General features: G+C 50.3%; 1 protein-coding gene across 1 annotated transcript; it reads left to right on the top strand.

Moving 5' to 3' along the window:
* Positions 1-2,985: 2,985 nt before the first annotated feature.
* Positions 2,986-17,631, top strand: rsph4a (radial spoke head component 4A). Its single transcript, XM_072490149.1, has 6 exons — positions 2,986-4,218; positions 8,126-8,363; positions 9,953-10,711; positions 13,883-14,024; positions 16,097-16,214; positions 17,242-17,631. The coding sequence occupies exons 1-6, from the start codon at positions 4,010-4,012 to the stop codon at positions 17,480-17,482; spliced, it is 1,707 nt and encodes a 568-aa protein (XP_072346250.1). The 5' UTR covers positions 2,986-4,009; the 3' UTR covers positions 17,483-17,631.
* The last annotated feature ends 830 nt before the right edge of the window (positions 17,632-18,461 follow it).

Raw genomic sequence — 18,461 nt, 5'->3', positions numbered from 1 at the left:
GTCTTTGGGGGTCAGGAGGTGAGTTACACGCCGTAGGATCCTTGCCTTTGACCTGTTCTGGAAGCCACAATATTAATATGGCTAGTCCAGTTCAGTTTCTGATCAATGGTAACCCCGAGGATGTTCACTGTGAGTGATTCAGCGATGGCAATGCCATTAAAAGTCAAAAAGGGATGGTCAGATCCACTCTTGTAGGAGATGGTTATTGCCTGGCACTTCTGTGGCACAAATGTAATTTGTTTCCTGTGCACAGGACACCCTTGGACAATTGTCCACATTGCCGGATAGATGTCAGTGTGGCAGCTGTACTGGAATCGTTTTGATATGGGGACAGCAAGTTATGGAGGACAAGTCTTCAGTACTGTTGCCGGAATATTGTCAGGGCCCATAGCTTGTGCACTCTCCAGTGCCTTCAGCTGTTTCTTGATATCATGTAGAGTGAATCGTATTGGCTGAAGACCAGCATCTGTGATGCTGGGGATCTCAGGAGGAGACCGCGATGGCTCATCCACTCGGCACTTCCGGCTGAAGATTGTTGCGAATGCTTCAGCCTTGTCTTTTGCACAGATGTGCTGGGCTCCTGCATCATTGAGATGGGGATATTTGTGGAGCCTCCTCCTCCGGTGAGTTAATTGTTCACCACCATTGATGGCTGGATGTGGCAGAGCTTCGATCTGATGTGTTTATTGTGAAATCGCTTAGCTCTGTCTATTAGTTGCTGCTTATGAGGTTTGGCACACAAGTAGTCCTGTGTTGTAGCTTCACCAGGTTGACACCTCATTTTTAGGCATGCCACTCGGTTCAAGGGCAACAAATGCTGGGCCCAGCCCAGCGATGCCCATATCCCCTGAAAGAATTTTAAAAAACTGAAATACAAGCACATTCCTGCGCGGTGTGATAAACAAGCAGTGACGGGCAGCTTCATTCCAGGGTTGTAGACCGCAGTCTTGTGGATGAGGCAACTCAGGTCTGCTTTGTTTTAGCGCACCTGAAGGAAATACCGCGTGCCCTCTTGTGCTGTTGCAGCTCAATCTGAGGCAACTTTATACCCTTTGAGCGCAGCCAAAACTAAGGGACTGGGACATGGCCTAGGTTGTGCCCAGGCACAGTGTCGGCTATGCTCGCTGGTGGTATGTGCGTTGCCTGGGATGCGCTCGGGGGTGATGGGTGGCAGTTGAGTTTCGATTGGGGAGCGAGGAAATGGCCTTCACAGCTTGGTGACGCTGCAGCTCTTTGCTTCCGAAAGAGGATTCGGCAGCAGGGCAGCGCTGCCGGTCAGCAGTCAGTCGTTCCTCCACCAACTTGCGACATGTGGTGGCGTGAGAGCACAGGGACTTCACCGAGCAAGTGATCCTGGTCCGGGATGAGCCAGTACTGGTGGGCAAGCCAGTGCCAGCATGAGCCGGTGTTGGCGGACAAGCCGGTGCCAGGATGAGTTGGTGACGGCAGACAAGCCGGTGCCAGGATGAGCTGGTGTCAGCGGACAAGCCGGTGCCGGGATGAGACGGTGACGGCGGACAAGCCGTTGCCAGCATGAGCCAGCGACAGCGGACAAGCCGGTGCCAGGATGAGCACATGGTGTCAGCGGACAAGCCGGTGCCAGGATGAGCACACGGTGTCAGCGGACAAGCCGGTGCCAGGATGAGCCAATGACGGCGGACAAGCTGGTGCCAGGATGAGCCGGTGACAGCATGAGTTGGTGACGGCGGACAAGCCGGTGCCAGCGGACAAGCCGGTGCCAGGATGAGCCGGTGTCAGCCGACAAGCCGGTGCCAGGATGAGCTGGTGTCAGTGGACAAGCCGGTGCCAGGATGAGCCGGTGCCAGCGGACAAGCCGGTGCCAGCATGAGTCGGTGATGGCGGACAAACCGGTGCCAGGATGAGCACCGGTGCCAGCGGACAAGCCGGTGCCAGGATGAGCACCGTGGTGTGTCAGCGGACAAGCCAGTGCCAGGATGAGCCAATGCCAGCGGACAAGCCTGTGCCAAGATGAGTTGGTGATGGCGGACAAGCCGGTGCCAGGATGAGCACCGGTGTCAGCGGACAAGCCGGTGCCAGGATGAGCCGGTGCCAGCGGACAAGCTGGTGATGGCAGACAAGCCGGTGCCAGGATGAGCCGGTGCCAGCGGACAAGCCGGTGCCAGTATGAGCACCGGTGTCAGCGGAGAAGCCGGTGCCAGCGGACAAGCCGGTGCCAGGATGAGCACCGGTGTCAGCGGACAAGCCGGTGCCAGGATGAGTCAGTGACGGCGGACAAGCCGGTGCCAGCATGAGTCGGTGACGGCGGACAGGTCAGTGCCAGGCGGCGATCAGTCGGCTAACCCGCCGGAGGTGCCGTGCACTGAGGGCGAGGTGTCCGAGAAGGTTGGCGAGGACTCCGAGGTGCAGGCCGTGGAAAACGATGCTGAGCTGCCCATCGCCAAACGCAAATCCGCTGTGAGGAAGAGCAGCTGAAGAACCTGAACAGAAATTTCAACCATTAGTGTTTAGAGCTCAGCTCCTTCATGGGCGGCACCAAATACTAGCTGAGAGACAGCTAAACCCCAGCTCAGCCCACACCACACCGTGAGGCGAGCCGGGACCTCTGCTCTCAGGGAACCTTCATTTTCCCACTTTAATTAACGCCATGGAAGTTTTCATTTCAAAATCACAGCACGGTGCACCCGGCAGCAGTTAAATAAGTCAGTGTGCGTTTTGATGGTGTTGGTTGAGGGAGGATTGGCAGCAAGTGGGAATGCAGAGCCGTACCTGAACCTGGCCCAGTTCGACGCTCGGAAAATTCTAGAACAAACACCAAACGGCTGCGGCTTTCAAATGCCTGGCGCCCCCGCGCGGTGATGACGGTCTGCGCGGTGACGCGTTCCGCACGCTCTGCCCGGTGACGCCCTCCGCACGCTCCGCCCGGTGACGCCCTCCACACGCTCCGCGCGGTGACGCCTTCCGCACGCTCTGCCCGGTGACGCGTTCCGCGCGCTCTGCCCGGTGACGTGTTCCGCACGCTCTGTTTGATTTTTTTTCTCAGCAACTGGCTGAATGTTAGTGACGGTCACCCGGGAAACGGAGAGACTGAGAGTGAGATAGCGAGAGAGGGAGAAAGAGAAAGAGAGGGAGAGAGAGAGTGTGTGTGTGAGAGAGAGAGAGAGGGAGAAAGAGTGTGATAGAGAGAGTGAGCGAGCGATAGAGGGAGATAGAGTTAGAAAGAGAGAGTGAGATAGAGAGAAAGATAGAGAGAGTGTGTGAGGGAGTGAGATAGAGAGTGATAGATAGAGAGTGTGATAGAGAGAGAGAGAGAGATGGAGAGAGTGAGCAAGCGATAGAGAGTGTGTGGGAGAAAGATAGTGAGAGTGAGATAGAGTTAGAACGATAGAGAGTGAAATAGAGAGAAAGAGAGTGAAAGAGAGATAGAGTTAGAAAGATTTAGAGAGAAAGAGAGAGTGAAATAGAAAGATAGAGAGAGTGAGATTGAGAGTGATAGAGAGGGAGAAATGGAGTGAGATAGAGAGAGAGTGAGCAGAGAGAAATAGAGAGACAGGGACAGAGATAGATAGCAAGAGTAAAAGAGAGAGAGTGAGTGTGAGAGAGGGATCAACAGAGATAGAGAGAGGGGGAGTGTGATAGAGTGGGAGTGGGAGAGATAGAGAGAGTGTGATAGAGAGAGGGTGCCTGATAGAGGGAGAGAGCGATAGATTGCGATAGGGAAGGTGTGATAGAGAGAGATAGAGAAAGAGAGGGAGTGTTAGAGCTCAGAGTGGAGGGAGAGGGAGTGAATGTTCTATTGTAGGGAGCAAATGAGGTGAGTCCAGGTATATTAGGCAGTGAGAGTTAGGAAAATGACAAGAGTGAAAGCAAAGTAAAGGGTGGAAAAGGACATCAAAAAGGAGGAAATAAATTGACATCTCAGAAGTTTAGAAAGGCGAGAAAAAGAGGGAGAAACCAAGAGCCCGAATATCTGCCGGAGAGCAGCTAGATAGCAGAAAGTGAACACAGGTCAAGAGAGGGAAACACAGAAATGGCAGAGCTTCCAGATAACTGGCGTCAGGCAGGCCAGTCAGAGTCTGAGTCCAAAATGCAACAGAGCGATTTTCCGAGCAGCATGAGTAGTCAGGAAGTGTTGGTGCAGGTGGAAACTGAGAATAATCTGACTTCTGCAAATGAAATCATGATCCAAAATGCCAAGGCTTATTTGCTGCAGAAAAGCACCGTATCCAACCTCAACCTGTGAGTACCTAAACTTATACACACCTTGCCAAAACGATTTGATTAACAAGTTTGTTATCTTTCTGTCTTGCCTTGCCTCACCAACCCTGGCATCTATTCCCTCCCCTACACCTTGCTAACCGTTACCAGAATGCTCTGCTGCCGTCATTTTCGCCTTACCCTGTGAGGCCGTGTACCACTTTCATCGGATGGCAACGTAACCTTGATGTGATCATAAGGGTTTGATTTTAGTTGGGTTTTGGGATACAGTATCTATGCCCAATTTGCACAAAAGCGTGAGGTTAGTCTTTTTCATACAGATTACATGGGTGTGGATTACTTGAAATTATACCTTCCAGATTTTGCATCGTTTGAGGGAGTGCCTTGCCCTTCACAAGCACATTTCGTTTCTCATCTGGAGATGGGGAGTTGGGTGATTGTCTTGACCCCTTCTATCCAGCCGGCATCTATGTCTTCAGTCCAAGATACCACCACCCTCAATTAGGACCCTCCTTGATACCTACCTCTTTAACCAGAAGATCAGGAAGCAGAGTCAATCTAGGTGCAAATTTAGAACGATGTGGTGATGCCGGCGTTGGACTGGGGTGAGCACAGTACGAAGTCTTACAACACCAGGTTAAAGTCCAACAGATTTGTTTCGATATCAGTAGCTTTCGGAGCGCTGCTCCTTCCTCAGGTGAATGAAGAGGTCTGTTCCAGAAACATATATATAGACAAATTCAAAGCTGCCAGACAATGCTTGGAATGCGACCATTAGCAGGTGATTAAATCGTTACAGATCCAGAGATGGGGTAACCCCAGGTTAAAGAGGTGTGAATTGTGTCAAGCCAGGACAGTTAGTAGGATTTCGCAGGCCAGATGGTGGGGGATGAATGTAATGCGACATGAGTCCCAGGTCCCGGTTGAGGCCGCACTCATGTGTGCAGAACTTGGCTATAAGTTTCTGCTCGGCGATTCTGCGTTGTCGCGCGTCCTGAAGGCCGCCTTGGAGAACGCTTACCCGGAGATCAGAGGCTGAATGCCCTTGACTGCTGAAGTGTTCCCCGACTGGAAGGGAACATTCCTGCCTGGTGATTGTCGCGTGATGTCCATTCATTCGTTGTCGCAGCGTCTGCATGGTCTCGCCAATGTACCACGCTTCGGGACATCCTTTCCTGCAGCGTATGAGGTAGACAACGTTGGCCGAGTCGCACGAGTATGTACCGCGTACCTGGTGGGTGGTGTTCTCACATGTAATAGTGGTATCCATGTCGATGATCTGGCACGTCTTGCAGAGATTGCCATGGCAGGGTTGTGTGGTGTCGTGGTCACTGTTCTGAAGACTGGGTAGTTTGCTGCAAACAATGGTTTGTTTGAGGTTGCGCGGTTGTTTGAAGGCAAGTAGTGGGGGTGTGGGGATGACCTTGGCAAGATGTTCATCGTCATCAATGACGTGTTGAAAGCTGTGAAGAAGATGACGTAGTTTCTCCGCTCCGGGGAAGTACTGGACGACGAAGGGTATTCTGTCGGTTGTGTCCCATGTTTGTCTTCTGAGGAGGTCGGTGCGGTTTTTCGCTGTGGCGCGTTGGAACTGTCGATCGATGAGTCGAGTGCCATATCCCGTTCGTACGAGGGCATCTTTCAACGTCTGTAGATGTCTGTTACACTCCTCCTCGTCTAAGCAGATCCTGTGTATACGGAGAGCTTGTCCATAGGGGATGGCTTCTTTAATGTGTTTAGGGTGGAAGCTGGAGAAGTGGAGCATCGTGAGGTTATCCGTGGGCTTGCGGTAAAGCGAAGTGCTGAGGTGACCTTCCTTGATGGAGATGAGTGTGTCCAAGAATGCAACTGATTTTGGAGAGTAGTCCATGGTGAGTCTGATGGTTGGATGGAACTTATTAACGTCATCGTGTAGTCGTTTCAGTGATTCTTCGCCGTGGGTCCAAAGGAAAAAAATGTCATCGATGTATCTGGTGTATAACGTCGGTTGTAGATCCTGTGCGGTGAGTAGGTCCTGTTCAAATGGTGGGGGATGAATGTAATGCGACATGAATCCCAGGTCCCGACTACACAATGACGTTAATAAGTTCCATCCAACCATCAGACTCACCATGGACTACTCTCCAAAATCAGCTGCATTCTTGGACACTCACGTCTCCATCAAGGACGGTCACCTCAGCAACAAGGCGCACCCTACCTAGGCCCACTCCCCCACCCTATCCCTGTAACCCCACCTAACGTGCACATCTTTGGTCTGTGGGAGGAAACCAGAGCACCCAGAGGAAACCCATGCACACATGGGGAGAAAGTACAAACTCCACACAGACAATCACCCAAGGCCGGAATTCAACTCGGGTCCCTGGTGTTGTGAGGCAGCAGTGCTAACCACTGGGCTGATTGTATCACCCATCACCCTCTGTGCTTTACCGCAAACCCACGGATAACCTCACAATGCTCCACTTCTCCAGCTTCCACCCTAAACACATTAAAGAAGCCATCCCCTATGGACAAGCTCTCCGTATACACAAGATCTGCTTAGACGAGGAGGAGCGTTTTACAAACCAGCAAAAGGCCTTTAAAAATTGCTAAGGAAAAATAGAGTATGAGAGTAATCTAGTCGGGAAATATCAAAACAGATTGAAATATCAAAACAGATTGTAAGAACTTTTCCAAATATATAAAAAGGAGGCGAGTAGCTAAAGTAAGCGTTGGTCCTTAAGAGGCAAAGACGCAAAATTATCATGGGGAATGAGGAAATGGCAGAGACAGTGAACAAATATTTGGTTTCTGTCTTTGCTGTAGAAGGCACATATTACACCATAAATAGAGTGTAACCAAGGGGCTAACAAAAGCGAAGAACTTAAACTAATTAATAGCAGCAGATAAAAACTATTGAAGCAACTTAAGGGTCTAAAATCCGACAAATCCCCAGGACTTGAGGTTACACAAAACTCACCTCCCTGTGTCTTACGTCGCCCCAGTCCATAGAATCTCTACAGTGCAAAGGAGGCCATTCAACCCATCAGGTCTGCACCAACAAGGCGCACCCTACCTAGGCCCACTCCCCCACCCTATCCCTGTAACCCCACCTAACGTGCACATCTTTGGTCTGTGGGAGGAAACCAGAGCACCCAGAGGAAACCCATGCACACATGGGGAGAAAGTACAAACTCCACACAGACAATCACCCAAGGCCGGAATTCAACTCGGGTCCCTGGTGTTGTGAGGCAGCAGTGCTAACCACTGGGCTGATTGTATCACCCATCACCCTCTGTGCTCACTGACCTACTTAGGTGGCTGGTGAAGCAACGGCTTGATTTTAAAATTCTCATCCATTCTTTCAAATCGCTCCATGGCCTCACGCTTCCCTATCTCTCTAATCTCGAGCCATATAAACCTCCAAGGTATCATAACCTTTTGTGCATTCCTGATTTAATTGGTCTGCCATTAGCGCCCATACCTTCAGCCTCCTGGGCTCTAAGCTCTGGAATTTCTTCTGAAAAGGTCTCTATTTCTCTTTGTTCCTTTCAGACTCAGCTCCAAACCTACCCCTTTCACTGAGTTTTGGGCCATCTCTCCTAATATTGCTTTAAGCGGCTCGTTGTTAAAATCTGCTCCTGTCCCCACATCTTTCACTTAATCTCGTACATGTGTGTCTTGCCCCCTTCTGTGATCACCTTTGGCTTCGATACCCATTTCGGGTCAATATCCTGTATGAAGGCTCCTGAAAGAAATGATCACTTGAGTGAAGGACTGCAGGGCAGCCTCAGTAATAGCTAGGGCCGTCCCCGAGAGGCTGCTGTGAGAAAAAGTTGCAAGAATATAAGCAAATGGGAAGAGGATATGTTTGTAAATGGTTGAAGTTGAGCAGGAGGTATTCTGTAGGAGAGCACAGCGACCGTTCAACCTTTGTTTTCTCCCCTTCCAGCTACGATCACCTGTCGCAGGTGATGACCAAGTTGTTGGATGAACGGCCCAACAATGCTGTGGACATCATAGAAGACATCAGCAAAAAGGTGAAGCGGACACAGTTCGACAAGAAGATGGACACACTTCATGACGAGTATGAGAGCTCAAAGGCGTACAGTTTGGCTGAGCTTCAAAAATCCCTCTTTGCAAAAACAGTCGAAGCCGAGGAAGGGGGAGCAGATCATGAGGAAGAAGTGGTAAATACTGGTTTCAGAAGCTTGGTGCTGCACCGGTGTAAAGCCCTCGATTGCATTGAGGTCAGTGTGCAGGGCGGATGGATGGAATAGTGCATCGGAGGCTCAAAGCCAGGCACCAACTCCCCTGTTGGCCCATCTGTTAAAGGAACTGGATAGGATGATTCCTACTGATTCCCGCTGAATCAACTGGCCTCCATTGGGGTGAGGACTGGAATTATCCTCGGACGTGGTCATGTTGTACTCACATTGGCTGCTAACATCTGACTAGACATATCCACAGAGAATTTTACTTGTGTAAAGAGCCGGAAGGCGACAGCACCCACCAAGAGCCAGCACCTTAGGGTGGCACGGTGACACAGTGGTTAGCGCCACTGACCCAGGTTCAATTCTGGCCTTGGGTCACTGTCTCTGTGGAGTTTGCACGCTCTCCCCGGGTCTGCGTGGGTTTCCCCCCAAAGTCCAAAGGGGTACTGGCCATGCTAAAATTTACCCTTTGTGTCCAAAAGATGTGCAGGTTAGGTGGGGTTACAGGGATAGGGCAGGGGAGTAGGCCAAGGTAGGGTGCTCTGTTGGAGGGTACGGTGCAGACCTGATGGGCCAAATGGCACTGTAGGAATTGTATGGATAGTAATGAACTTTAGGTGAGGAAGGCGAACACATTTTTATATATAGATGTGCTTCACAACAGTGTGTGTGGTGTGGGCCCAGGCATTTCCCTCTGCAAAGTTTCCAATCCTGGACATGCGCATGAGTGAAGGGCGAACTGGAAGGCGCCTCACCCTTGGATTGCTCGCTGGCATCTGCAGTTAGTTGCAAGAGAAGCATTGGCAGCGAAAACAGAGGGCAAGAGGTTTGTCCACTTAACACAAAGTGGTTTGAGGAATGTAAGTAGGGCTAACAAAAAGATCTGTCCCACAACCAAACTTCCAAATTGTGACGTTTTGATGCTCATTGCTGTGGTGAAAATAACTTTTTTGCTGAGCATAGAGCATGTGGGGAGGCCATTTGGCTCATCGGGCCTGTGCTAGCTCCTTGAAAGAATTATTCAATTAGCCCCGGTTTCCCAGAGCATTAATATTTTTTTCCTTGTTCAAGTATATATTCAGATCTTTTCCTGCTCAAAACAACTTGTGCAAATTCTGTTTTCCTCCTGTTCTTCTTGGTTCTTTTGACGATTATCTTCATTTTGTGTCCTTCGGGTGACTGACCCCCCCCCCCCAGTGGAAACAGTCCCTTCTTATTTACTTTGACAAAGTCACTCGAAAGGACGGAGAACGAGAGGGGCACAGATTTAAAGTGATTTGCAAAAGAAGCAAATGCAATGTGAGAAAAATCTTTTTCACCCAGCGAGTGGTTGGGGCCTGGAATGCGCGACCTGGAAGTGTGGGGGAGGCAGGTTCAATCGAGGCTTTACTTGAATAGAAATAGAAACAATGTGCAGGAGTACAGGGTAAAGGGCAGGCATATGGCGCTCAGTCACGATGCTCATTTGGAGGCCGGTGCAGTCACCACGGGCCAAATGCAAGTCTTTCATTCTTTTGGTGCAGGATTTCAGCCTCATTTTTCTCTGCTTCTGTTTTCTCTGGCAGGTGGATACACCCCTCCCAAATGTCATGGAAATGGCCTATTACTTTCAACATACAGGAATCGGCCTTGGCACGGACGAGATGTACCGCATCTTACTGGCACTGAAGCAACTGGTGGATGTATACCCACTGCAGAAGTGCAGGTTCTGGGGGAAGATCTTGGGAATCAACGCAAATTATATCATAGCTGAGGTGGAATATCGCGAAGGAGAGGAGGACACCGAGGAAGTGGGCGAAGAGGAGGATGCGGAGGGGAAGGAAGACGAAAAAGATGAGTTTGGGCGAACCGAGGAGGAAGAGACTGAAGAGGTGGAAGATAAGCCTCCAGCATCGACGTACAAACCCCCGCCAGTCATCCCGAAAGAGGAAAATCGCTCCGGGACGAACAAGTATACCTACTTTGCCTGCAGTGAGCCAGCCAAGCCATGGGTGAAGCTGCCCCCAGTTACACCAGCGCAGATTACAATAGCCAGGAAGATTAAGAAATTCTTCACCGGCAACCTGGAAGCTTCTGTCATCAGCTACCCGCCGTTTCCTGGTAACGAGATGAATTATCTGAGAGCACAGATTGCTCGGATATCTGCCGGCACACAGATCAGCCCACTGGGATTCTACCAGTTTGGAGAGGAGGAGGAGGAGGAGGAGGAAGGGTCAGTCAGGGAAAACTACGAGGAGAATGTGGAATTTGAGGGCATTGCCACATCAGAGCTGTTGGACAGTATGGCCAATTGGGTGCATCACACACAACACATCCTCCCACAGGTTTGCATGCCTTTTGCACCTTCATTTTTGATTTTATCTTGCCCTCACCTAAGACTCTCCCATTTTTTTTCATTCATTCTTTCACGAGGATGTGGGTGTCGATGCCAACAATTGTTGCCCATCTCTAATTGCCCCTGAACAGAGTGGCTTGCTGGACAATTTCAGAGGGGCAGTTAAGAGTCAACCACATCACTGTGTGGGTCTCAAGTCACGTGTAGGCCAGCCTGGGTAAGGACAGCAGATTTCCTTCCCTAAAGGAGACATTAGTGAGTCAGATGGGTTTCTACAACAATCGATGATAGTTGTCAGGGTCGCCATTACTGCGACTTGTTTTTCAGATCCAGATTTGACTTAATTGAATTTAAATTCCACCAGCTGCCGCAGTGGGATTCAAACCCGTGTCCAGGGCCTCTGGATTGCTAGTCATGTGAAATTACCACTATGACACCCAAAAGAGAGGGTGGGCGGGCGGGCAATGATTTGGATGTGAGGGCAAGAACTCCGGAGTTAATGATACGTGTCCAATGGTGGGAACCTGGATCAAGCTTAGTGGTGGAGAGCCGTCCAACACATTCAGTGATGATCAAAGAGATTGTAAGTCGGAAGTTGCTGTGAACTCACAATCAAGGGCACACCCTCATTATTAATACTTGTAAGTTCTAGCAAACAACAGAGTTTGTGAGATTCTTTGGGGATTGTGTTGTGCCCTTGTTCATTGCAATACTGAAAATGCTCTGCCATCATTCCCACCTTAATCGACAAAAGTCTTTTTTCGTCTGTCACCTCACTGTTCTGCTGATCGCCAATTTTCTGGATTTACACCATTAATCACCATTGACCATGCCGTTGCCATTAATCAACATTGACCATGCCGTTGGCATTAATCAACATTGACCATGCCGTTGCCATTAATCACCATTGACCATGCAGTTGCCATTAATCACCACTGACCATGCCGTTGCCATTAATCACCGTTGACCATGCCATTGCCATTAATCACCATTGACCATGCCATTGCCATTAATCAACATTGACCATGCCGTTGCCATTATTCACCGTTGACCATGCCGTTGCCATTAATCACCGTTGACCATGCCATTGCCATTAATCAACATTGACCATGCCATTGCCATTAATCAACATTGACCATGCCGTTGCCATTATTCACCGTTGACCATGCCATTGCCATTAATCACCATTGACCATGCCGTTGCCATTAATCATCATTGACCATGTCGTTGCCATTAATCACCGTTGACCATGCCGTTGCCATTATTCACCGTTGACCATGCCATTGCCATTAATCACCGTTGACCATGCCATTGCCATTAATCAACATTGACCATGCCGTTGCCATTATTCACCGTTGACCATGCCATTGCCATTAATCACCATTGACCATGCCGTTGCCATTAATCATCATTGACCATGCCGTTGCCATTAATCCCCATTGACCATGCCGTTGCCATTAATCATCATTGACCATGTCGTTGCCATTAATCACCGTTGACCATGCCGTTGCCATGAATCACCGTTGACCATGCCGTTGCCATTAATCACCGTTGACCATGCCGTTGCCATTAATCACCGTTGACCATGCCGTTGCCATTAATCACCGTTGACCATGCCATTGCCATTAATCACCATTAACCATGCCGTTGCCATTAATCACCATTGACCATGTCGTTGCCATTAATCACCATTGACCATGCCATTGCCATTAATCACCATTGACCATGTCGTTGCCATGAATCACCGTTGACCATGCCGTTGCCATTAATCACCGTTGACCATGCCGTTGCCATGAATCACCGTTGACCATGCCGTTGCCATTAATCACCATTGACCATGCCGTTGCCATGAATCACCGTTGACCATGCAGTTGCCATTAATCACCATTGACCATGTCGTTGCCATGAATCACCGTTGACCATGCCGTTGCCATTAATCACCATTGACCATGCCGTTGCCATGAATCACCGTTGACCATGCCGTTGCCATTAATCACCGTTGACCATGCAGTTGCCATTAATCACCATTGACCATGCCGTTGCCATTAATCACCGTTGACCATGCCGTTGCCATTAATCACCGTTGACCATGCCGTTGCCATTAATCACCATTGACCATGCCGTTGCCATTAATCACCGTTGACCATGCGTTTGCCATGAATCACCGTTGACCATGCCATTGCCCTTAATCACCATTGACCATGCCGTTGCCATTAATCATCGTTGACCATGTCGTTGCCAGTAATCATCATTGACCAAGCTAGGAGGCAGTGGCACACCCTCTGTCTGCAAATTGTTCTGGGGAAATATTTCAGCAATATTGCGCCAGTTGTCCGCCATGTCTAATCGAGGACCCTGCGTGCAAACACATTGGCTTGCAGCTCCCATCGCTATTCTCCATTCTCAGTATCCCCAGGTGTATTCAACAGGGGCACAGATTAGGGTGGAACCTTGAGACATGGGGGACCCATTGGATGCTTAGATGATGACACAATTCTGCATTGCCTCACCCCTCCTTGGTCTGTAAGCCTCTTAAGCCCGACAGCCTTCCGTGATCTCTGTGCTCCTCCAATTTTGGGTAGCACGGTGGTTAGCACTGTTGCTCCACAGCGCCAGGGTCCCAGGTTAGATTCCCAGCTTGGGTCACTGTCTGTGCAGAGTCTGCGCGTTCTCCTCGTGTCTGCGTGGGTTTCCTCCGGGTGCTCCGGTTTCCTCCCACAAGTCCCGAAAGGCGTGCTGTTAGGTGAATTGGGCATTCTGAGTTCTCCCTCTGTGTACCCGAACAGTTACCGGAGTGTGGCGACTAGGGGATTTTCACAGTAACTTCATTGTAAGCCAACTTGTGACAATAAAGATTATTTTTATTATTATCCCTGATTTCCAGTTCCACACACTTCTGGTGGTTCAGTCTTCAGCTGCCTCGAGCTCTAAACTCTGGAATTCTCTCCCTAAATCTCGGACTCTTCCCTCTGCTAAGGTATTCTCTCAAACCCACCGCTTTGGCCAAGATTTTGATCACCTGTCCCAAGATCTCCTTATGTAGCTCAGTGTCACATTGGTACTGGCAATTAATTTTTAAAAGCCATCACATGAGTCAAAGTACGTTGAATCCTATTCCAGAGGTTTGGCTTCTGTAATGAAATTGTTTGGTCTGATGCAGGGCCGCTGTGTTTGGTTTAATCCTGTTCAGAACAAGGAGGAGGATTTTGAGGAGGAGGAGGAAGAAGAGGAGAAAGAGGCACCAGACGAACCTGAACCAGAGGTGGGGCCACCCCTCCTCACTCCCCTGTCTGAGGATGCAGGTAGTACAGACATCATTGGAATAAGACCCTTACAGTATTTCAATTTGTTTTTTGTACAATGTTTCTTTTGTTGCAACATTTCCATTCACTCTCTCCTGAAGGCTCCAACAACTGAGGAATTTTAGGAGAAGGTCACCAGGCCCATCAAACCAATCTCATTTCCACAGATCGATTCCCTACCCACCTTCTCCTCATGTCCCTCAATAACATTCTGGGCGATACCATTGACCAGAAACTGAACTGGACCAGCCGTTTAAATACTGAGTCCACAACAGCAGGCCAGAGGCTGGGAATCTTGACTCCCCAAAGCCTGTCCACCATCTACAAGGCACAAGTTAGGCATATGACATAATACTCTCCACTTCCCTGGATGAGTGCAGCTCCAACAACACTCGAGAAGCTCATCACCATCCCGGATAAGGCAGCCATGCTTGATTGGCATTCAAACCCTCCACCACCGACGAACAGTGGCAGCCGTGTGCACCATCTACAAGATGCACTGCAGGAACCCCCCGAGGCTCCTTCGGCAGCACCTCCCAAACCATTTACCATTCAGAAGGACAAGAGCGGCAGATACATGGGAACGTCAGAACCTGGAGGTTCCCCTCCAAGCCACTCACCATCATGACTTGGAAACTCCCTCCCTAACAGCACTGTGGGTGTACCTACAGCCACAAGGACTGCAGTGATTCAAGAAGGCGGCACACCACCACCTTCTCAAGGGCAATTAGGGATGGGCAACAAAGATGTTGACCTAGCCAGTGATGTCCACAGCCCCTGAGTTTTTAAAAAAATCCCACCCACCTACTTCACACATCGGTCAGCTTCACCTACCCAACTTTTGGCTACCCCCCCTGAATCCACCGTCCCACCTTTTCCCTAGAACCCCTAACCCCACTTGCCCATTATCTCTCCACATTCCGTGTACCGACCTACTCGCACAGCTGCCGCACAAACATACAAATTAGGAGCAGGAGCAGGCTATTCAGCCCCTCGATTCTATTCCATCCAATAAGATCATGATTTAGGCTCAATGCCACGATCCTGCCTACCCTGGATATTCTTTGATTCCCTTGTTAGTCAAAAACGTATCACTATTTGTTGCCTCCACTGCTTTCTGGGGAAGGGAGCTCTAAACAATCATGAGCCTTTCAGAGAAGAAATATCACCTAATCTCCATCTTAATAATAATCTTTATTAGTGTCACAAGTAGGCTTGCATTAACACTGCAATGAGGTTACTGTGAAAATCCCCCCACCCCGGCCCCTGTTCGTGTCCGCTGAGGGAGAATTCAGAATGTCCAAATTACCTGACAGCACATCTTTCGGGACTTGTGGGAGGAAACCGGAGGAAACCCACGCAGACCCGGGGAGAAATGGGGCCCCTTATTTTTAAACTGTGCCCCCCCTAGTTCTACTCTTTCCCACACGGGGAAACATCTTTTCAGAATCCACCCTGTCAAGTCCCCTCAGGATCTTGTATGTTTGAATAAGATCACGTATCATTTTTCTGAACTCCAAACGAGAAAAACCCAACCTTTTCCTCTTAAGATAACCCCTTCATTCCCAGGAACCTAAATGGCCACAGCATACAGTCTGTGGGCCAAGTGCTGGTAAATGGGATCAGTTTAGATTGGTATATGATGGTCAGCATAGATATGGTGGGCCAAAAGGCCTGTTTCTCTGTCCTGTGTGGCTAAATGACTCTATGACTTGTTTTAAAAATTTTGAGTACCCAATTCATTTTTTCCAATGAAGGGGCAATTCAGCGCGGCCAATCCACCTACCCTGCACATCTTTGGGTTGTGGGGGCGAAACCCACGCAGACACGGGGAGAATGTGCAAACTCCACACGGACAGTGATCCAGGGCCGGGATCGAACCTGGGACCTTGGCGCCGTGAGGCAGCAGGGCTAACCCACTGCGCCGCCGAGCTGCCCGACTCTGTGACTCTTAACGTCTCCCGCCTAAGCGAGAAGTAGGAAGAACATTTCTCTCGTGTTCCTTCCTGTGATGATGAGGTCAGTAACTGAAATGTTTCTCATGCCTCCCTTCTCATCTTTCATTGTTTCAGAGGTCAACCATATCCCCCCCTGGGTAGTCAAGGCTTCGACCCACCTGATCCCCCAGTACGCCATTGCTGTGGTCCGGTCCAATCTCTGGCCAGGCGCATACACCTTTGCAGTTGGAAAGTGAGTATCCCATTATTTTGGCCGGGGGTGGGTAGGGGGGGGTAGGGGGGGTGGGGTGGGGGGTGGGGGGGGGGGGTAAGGGGGGGGTTGGTGGGGCGGGTAATGGGGGGGTAAGGAGGGGGGTGGTGAGGGGGGTGGTAAGGGGGGAGGGGGGTAAGAGGGGGTGGTGAGGGGGGGTGGTAAGGGGGGAGGGGGGTAAGGGGGGGTGGTAAGGGGGAGGGGGGTAAGGGGGGTGGGGGGGGTAAGGGTGTGTGTGTGGGGGGAGGGTGTAAGGGGGGAGTGTAAGGGAGGGGGGGGGGTTTCGTTGGCCTGGTGGCTCAGTGTTTAAAATCAAAATACTGCTGATGCTGGGAATCTGAAACAAAACCAGAAAGTTCTGGAAAAACGTAGTTCATGGAATCTCTACAGTGCAGAAGGAGGCCATTCAGCCCATCGGGTCTGCACCGACCCTCCGAAAGAGCACCGTACCCACACCCACCCAACCTTTGGTCACTAAGGAACAACTTTAGCGTGGCCAACCCACCCACCTTGCACATCTTCAGACTGGCAGGTCTCAGCAGGCCTGGTAGCATCTGTGGCGAGAGAAACAAAATTAACGTTTCGAGCCTGTATGACTCTTCCGAGTTGGAGAGGTAGAAATGTGGCGGGTTTTACATTGCTGAAGAGAGGGGCACAACGCAGGATGAGTGGAATGGAGGGTCAGGAATAGATGGAAGCAGAGGAGAGATCTCACAGACACAAGACAAAGGGAGTGTTAATGGTAATAAAGACCAGGGCAGGTATTAATAGCGGCATATAGGTCAAATATTTACCTTCCACTTTTAGCGAGGGATGGGTTGGGACTGGCTAGGTACAGCTCTTCCTTGTTTTCGGGAAGTGACTGCTGTTTCCGTTGGCACCGCCCCACAGTTACAAGGCTGAGACATGAACATTTATCTCTTTAAACTACACTGGCCCACCCAATCACTTGGGGTTGTTCCACTGGGCTGCAACCGAGCTTTGACTGAAATGTTTCTCTGTTCGACAGAAAATTTGACAACATCTATTTTGGCTGGGGCCACAAGTACAGCCCGGATAACTACAGCCCCCCCACAGCCCCGCCAGTCCAGCCGGAGTTTGCCAGCGGTCCCGATACCACCGAGGTGGATGACCCGACGGTGGAAGAGGAGCAGGCACTGCGGGCCGCGATGGAGGAGCGACTGGCGGCGGCGGAGGAGGCGGAGGAAGAGGAGGAGGAGGAAGAGGAGGAGGAGGACGATGACAACTAATTTAAGAGGAATTTTCCCAGCCGATTATTTGAATCTTTCTTTCTGCACAGCGGTGTAATTCTTCCACCCACAGTTCATAGAACACCAAATCTGTAAATGTTTTTATTATAGATGCATAGATGACAATAAAGATTTTTACTTGAGAAAAATCCGAGCATTTGCCGGTCTCTCTCTCTCCACAGATACTGCCTGGACCTGCTGAATATTTCAGCTTTATCTGTGTTTAGCCCACATGTCCAGTCGCTGCAGTATTTTGTTTTTGCTCGTGCACGTGCGATAGCTGCGCTCGGAGTTCACAATCTGGACCAATGAACGGACAAGCACCAGAGAAGCAGCAAGGTGAACAGAGGAGGTGGGAGGGAGAGCACAGAGTGTGAGGGAGTGGTGTGCACAGGTATACAGGTAAGGGAGAGAAGGGGGGGGGGGGGACTGGAGTGTGAGGGAGAGAATTTTGACTGAGGGAGTGGTGTGCACAGGAGAGAGGGAAGGGAATGGAATGTGAGGGAGAGAGCATTGAGTGTGAGGAAGTGGTGTGCACGGAAGAGAGGGGGATTGGCGTGTGAAGGAGAGCATTGAGTGTGAGGGAGCAAAGTGCACAGGCGACAGGGAGGAGGACTACAGTGAGGGAAAGAGCATTGAGTGTGAGGGAGCAGAGTGCACAGCTAAGGGGGGTCTGGAGCATGAGAGAGAGCATTGATTGAGAGGGACCAATGTGCACAGTTGAGAGAGGGACTGGCGTGAGGGAAAGCATTGAGTGTGATGGAGCAGTGCACAGGTGAGTGAGGGGGGGGATGAGAGTGTGAGGGAGAGAGCGTTAAGTGAAAGAGCAAGTGCACGGGTGAGAGAGTGGGGACTGGAATGAGGGAGCGGTGTACACCAGAGGCAGTGAGTGGAGAGTGAGGACAAGAGCATTGAGTGTGAAGGCGTGATGCAAACACATGGCCACTACCATTTAGAAAGACAAGTGCAGTCGACACAT

The sequence above is a fragment of the Scyliorhinus torazame genome, chromosome 25 (assembly GCF_047496885.1).
Source record: "Scyliorhinus torazame isolate Kashiwa2021f chromosome 25, sScyTor2.1, whole genome shotgun sequence".
Lineage (NCBI taxonomy): Eukaryota > Metazoa > Chordata > Chondrichthyes > Carcharhiniformes > Scyliorhinidae > Scyliorhinus > Scyliorhinus torazame.
The sequence above is the reverse complement of the archived record's forward strand: the minus strand, read 5'-3'. Positions and strand labels throughout refer to the sequence as shown.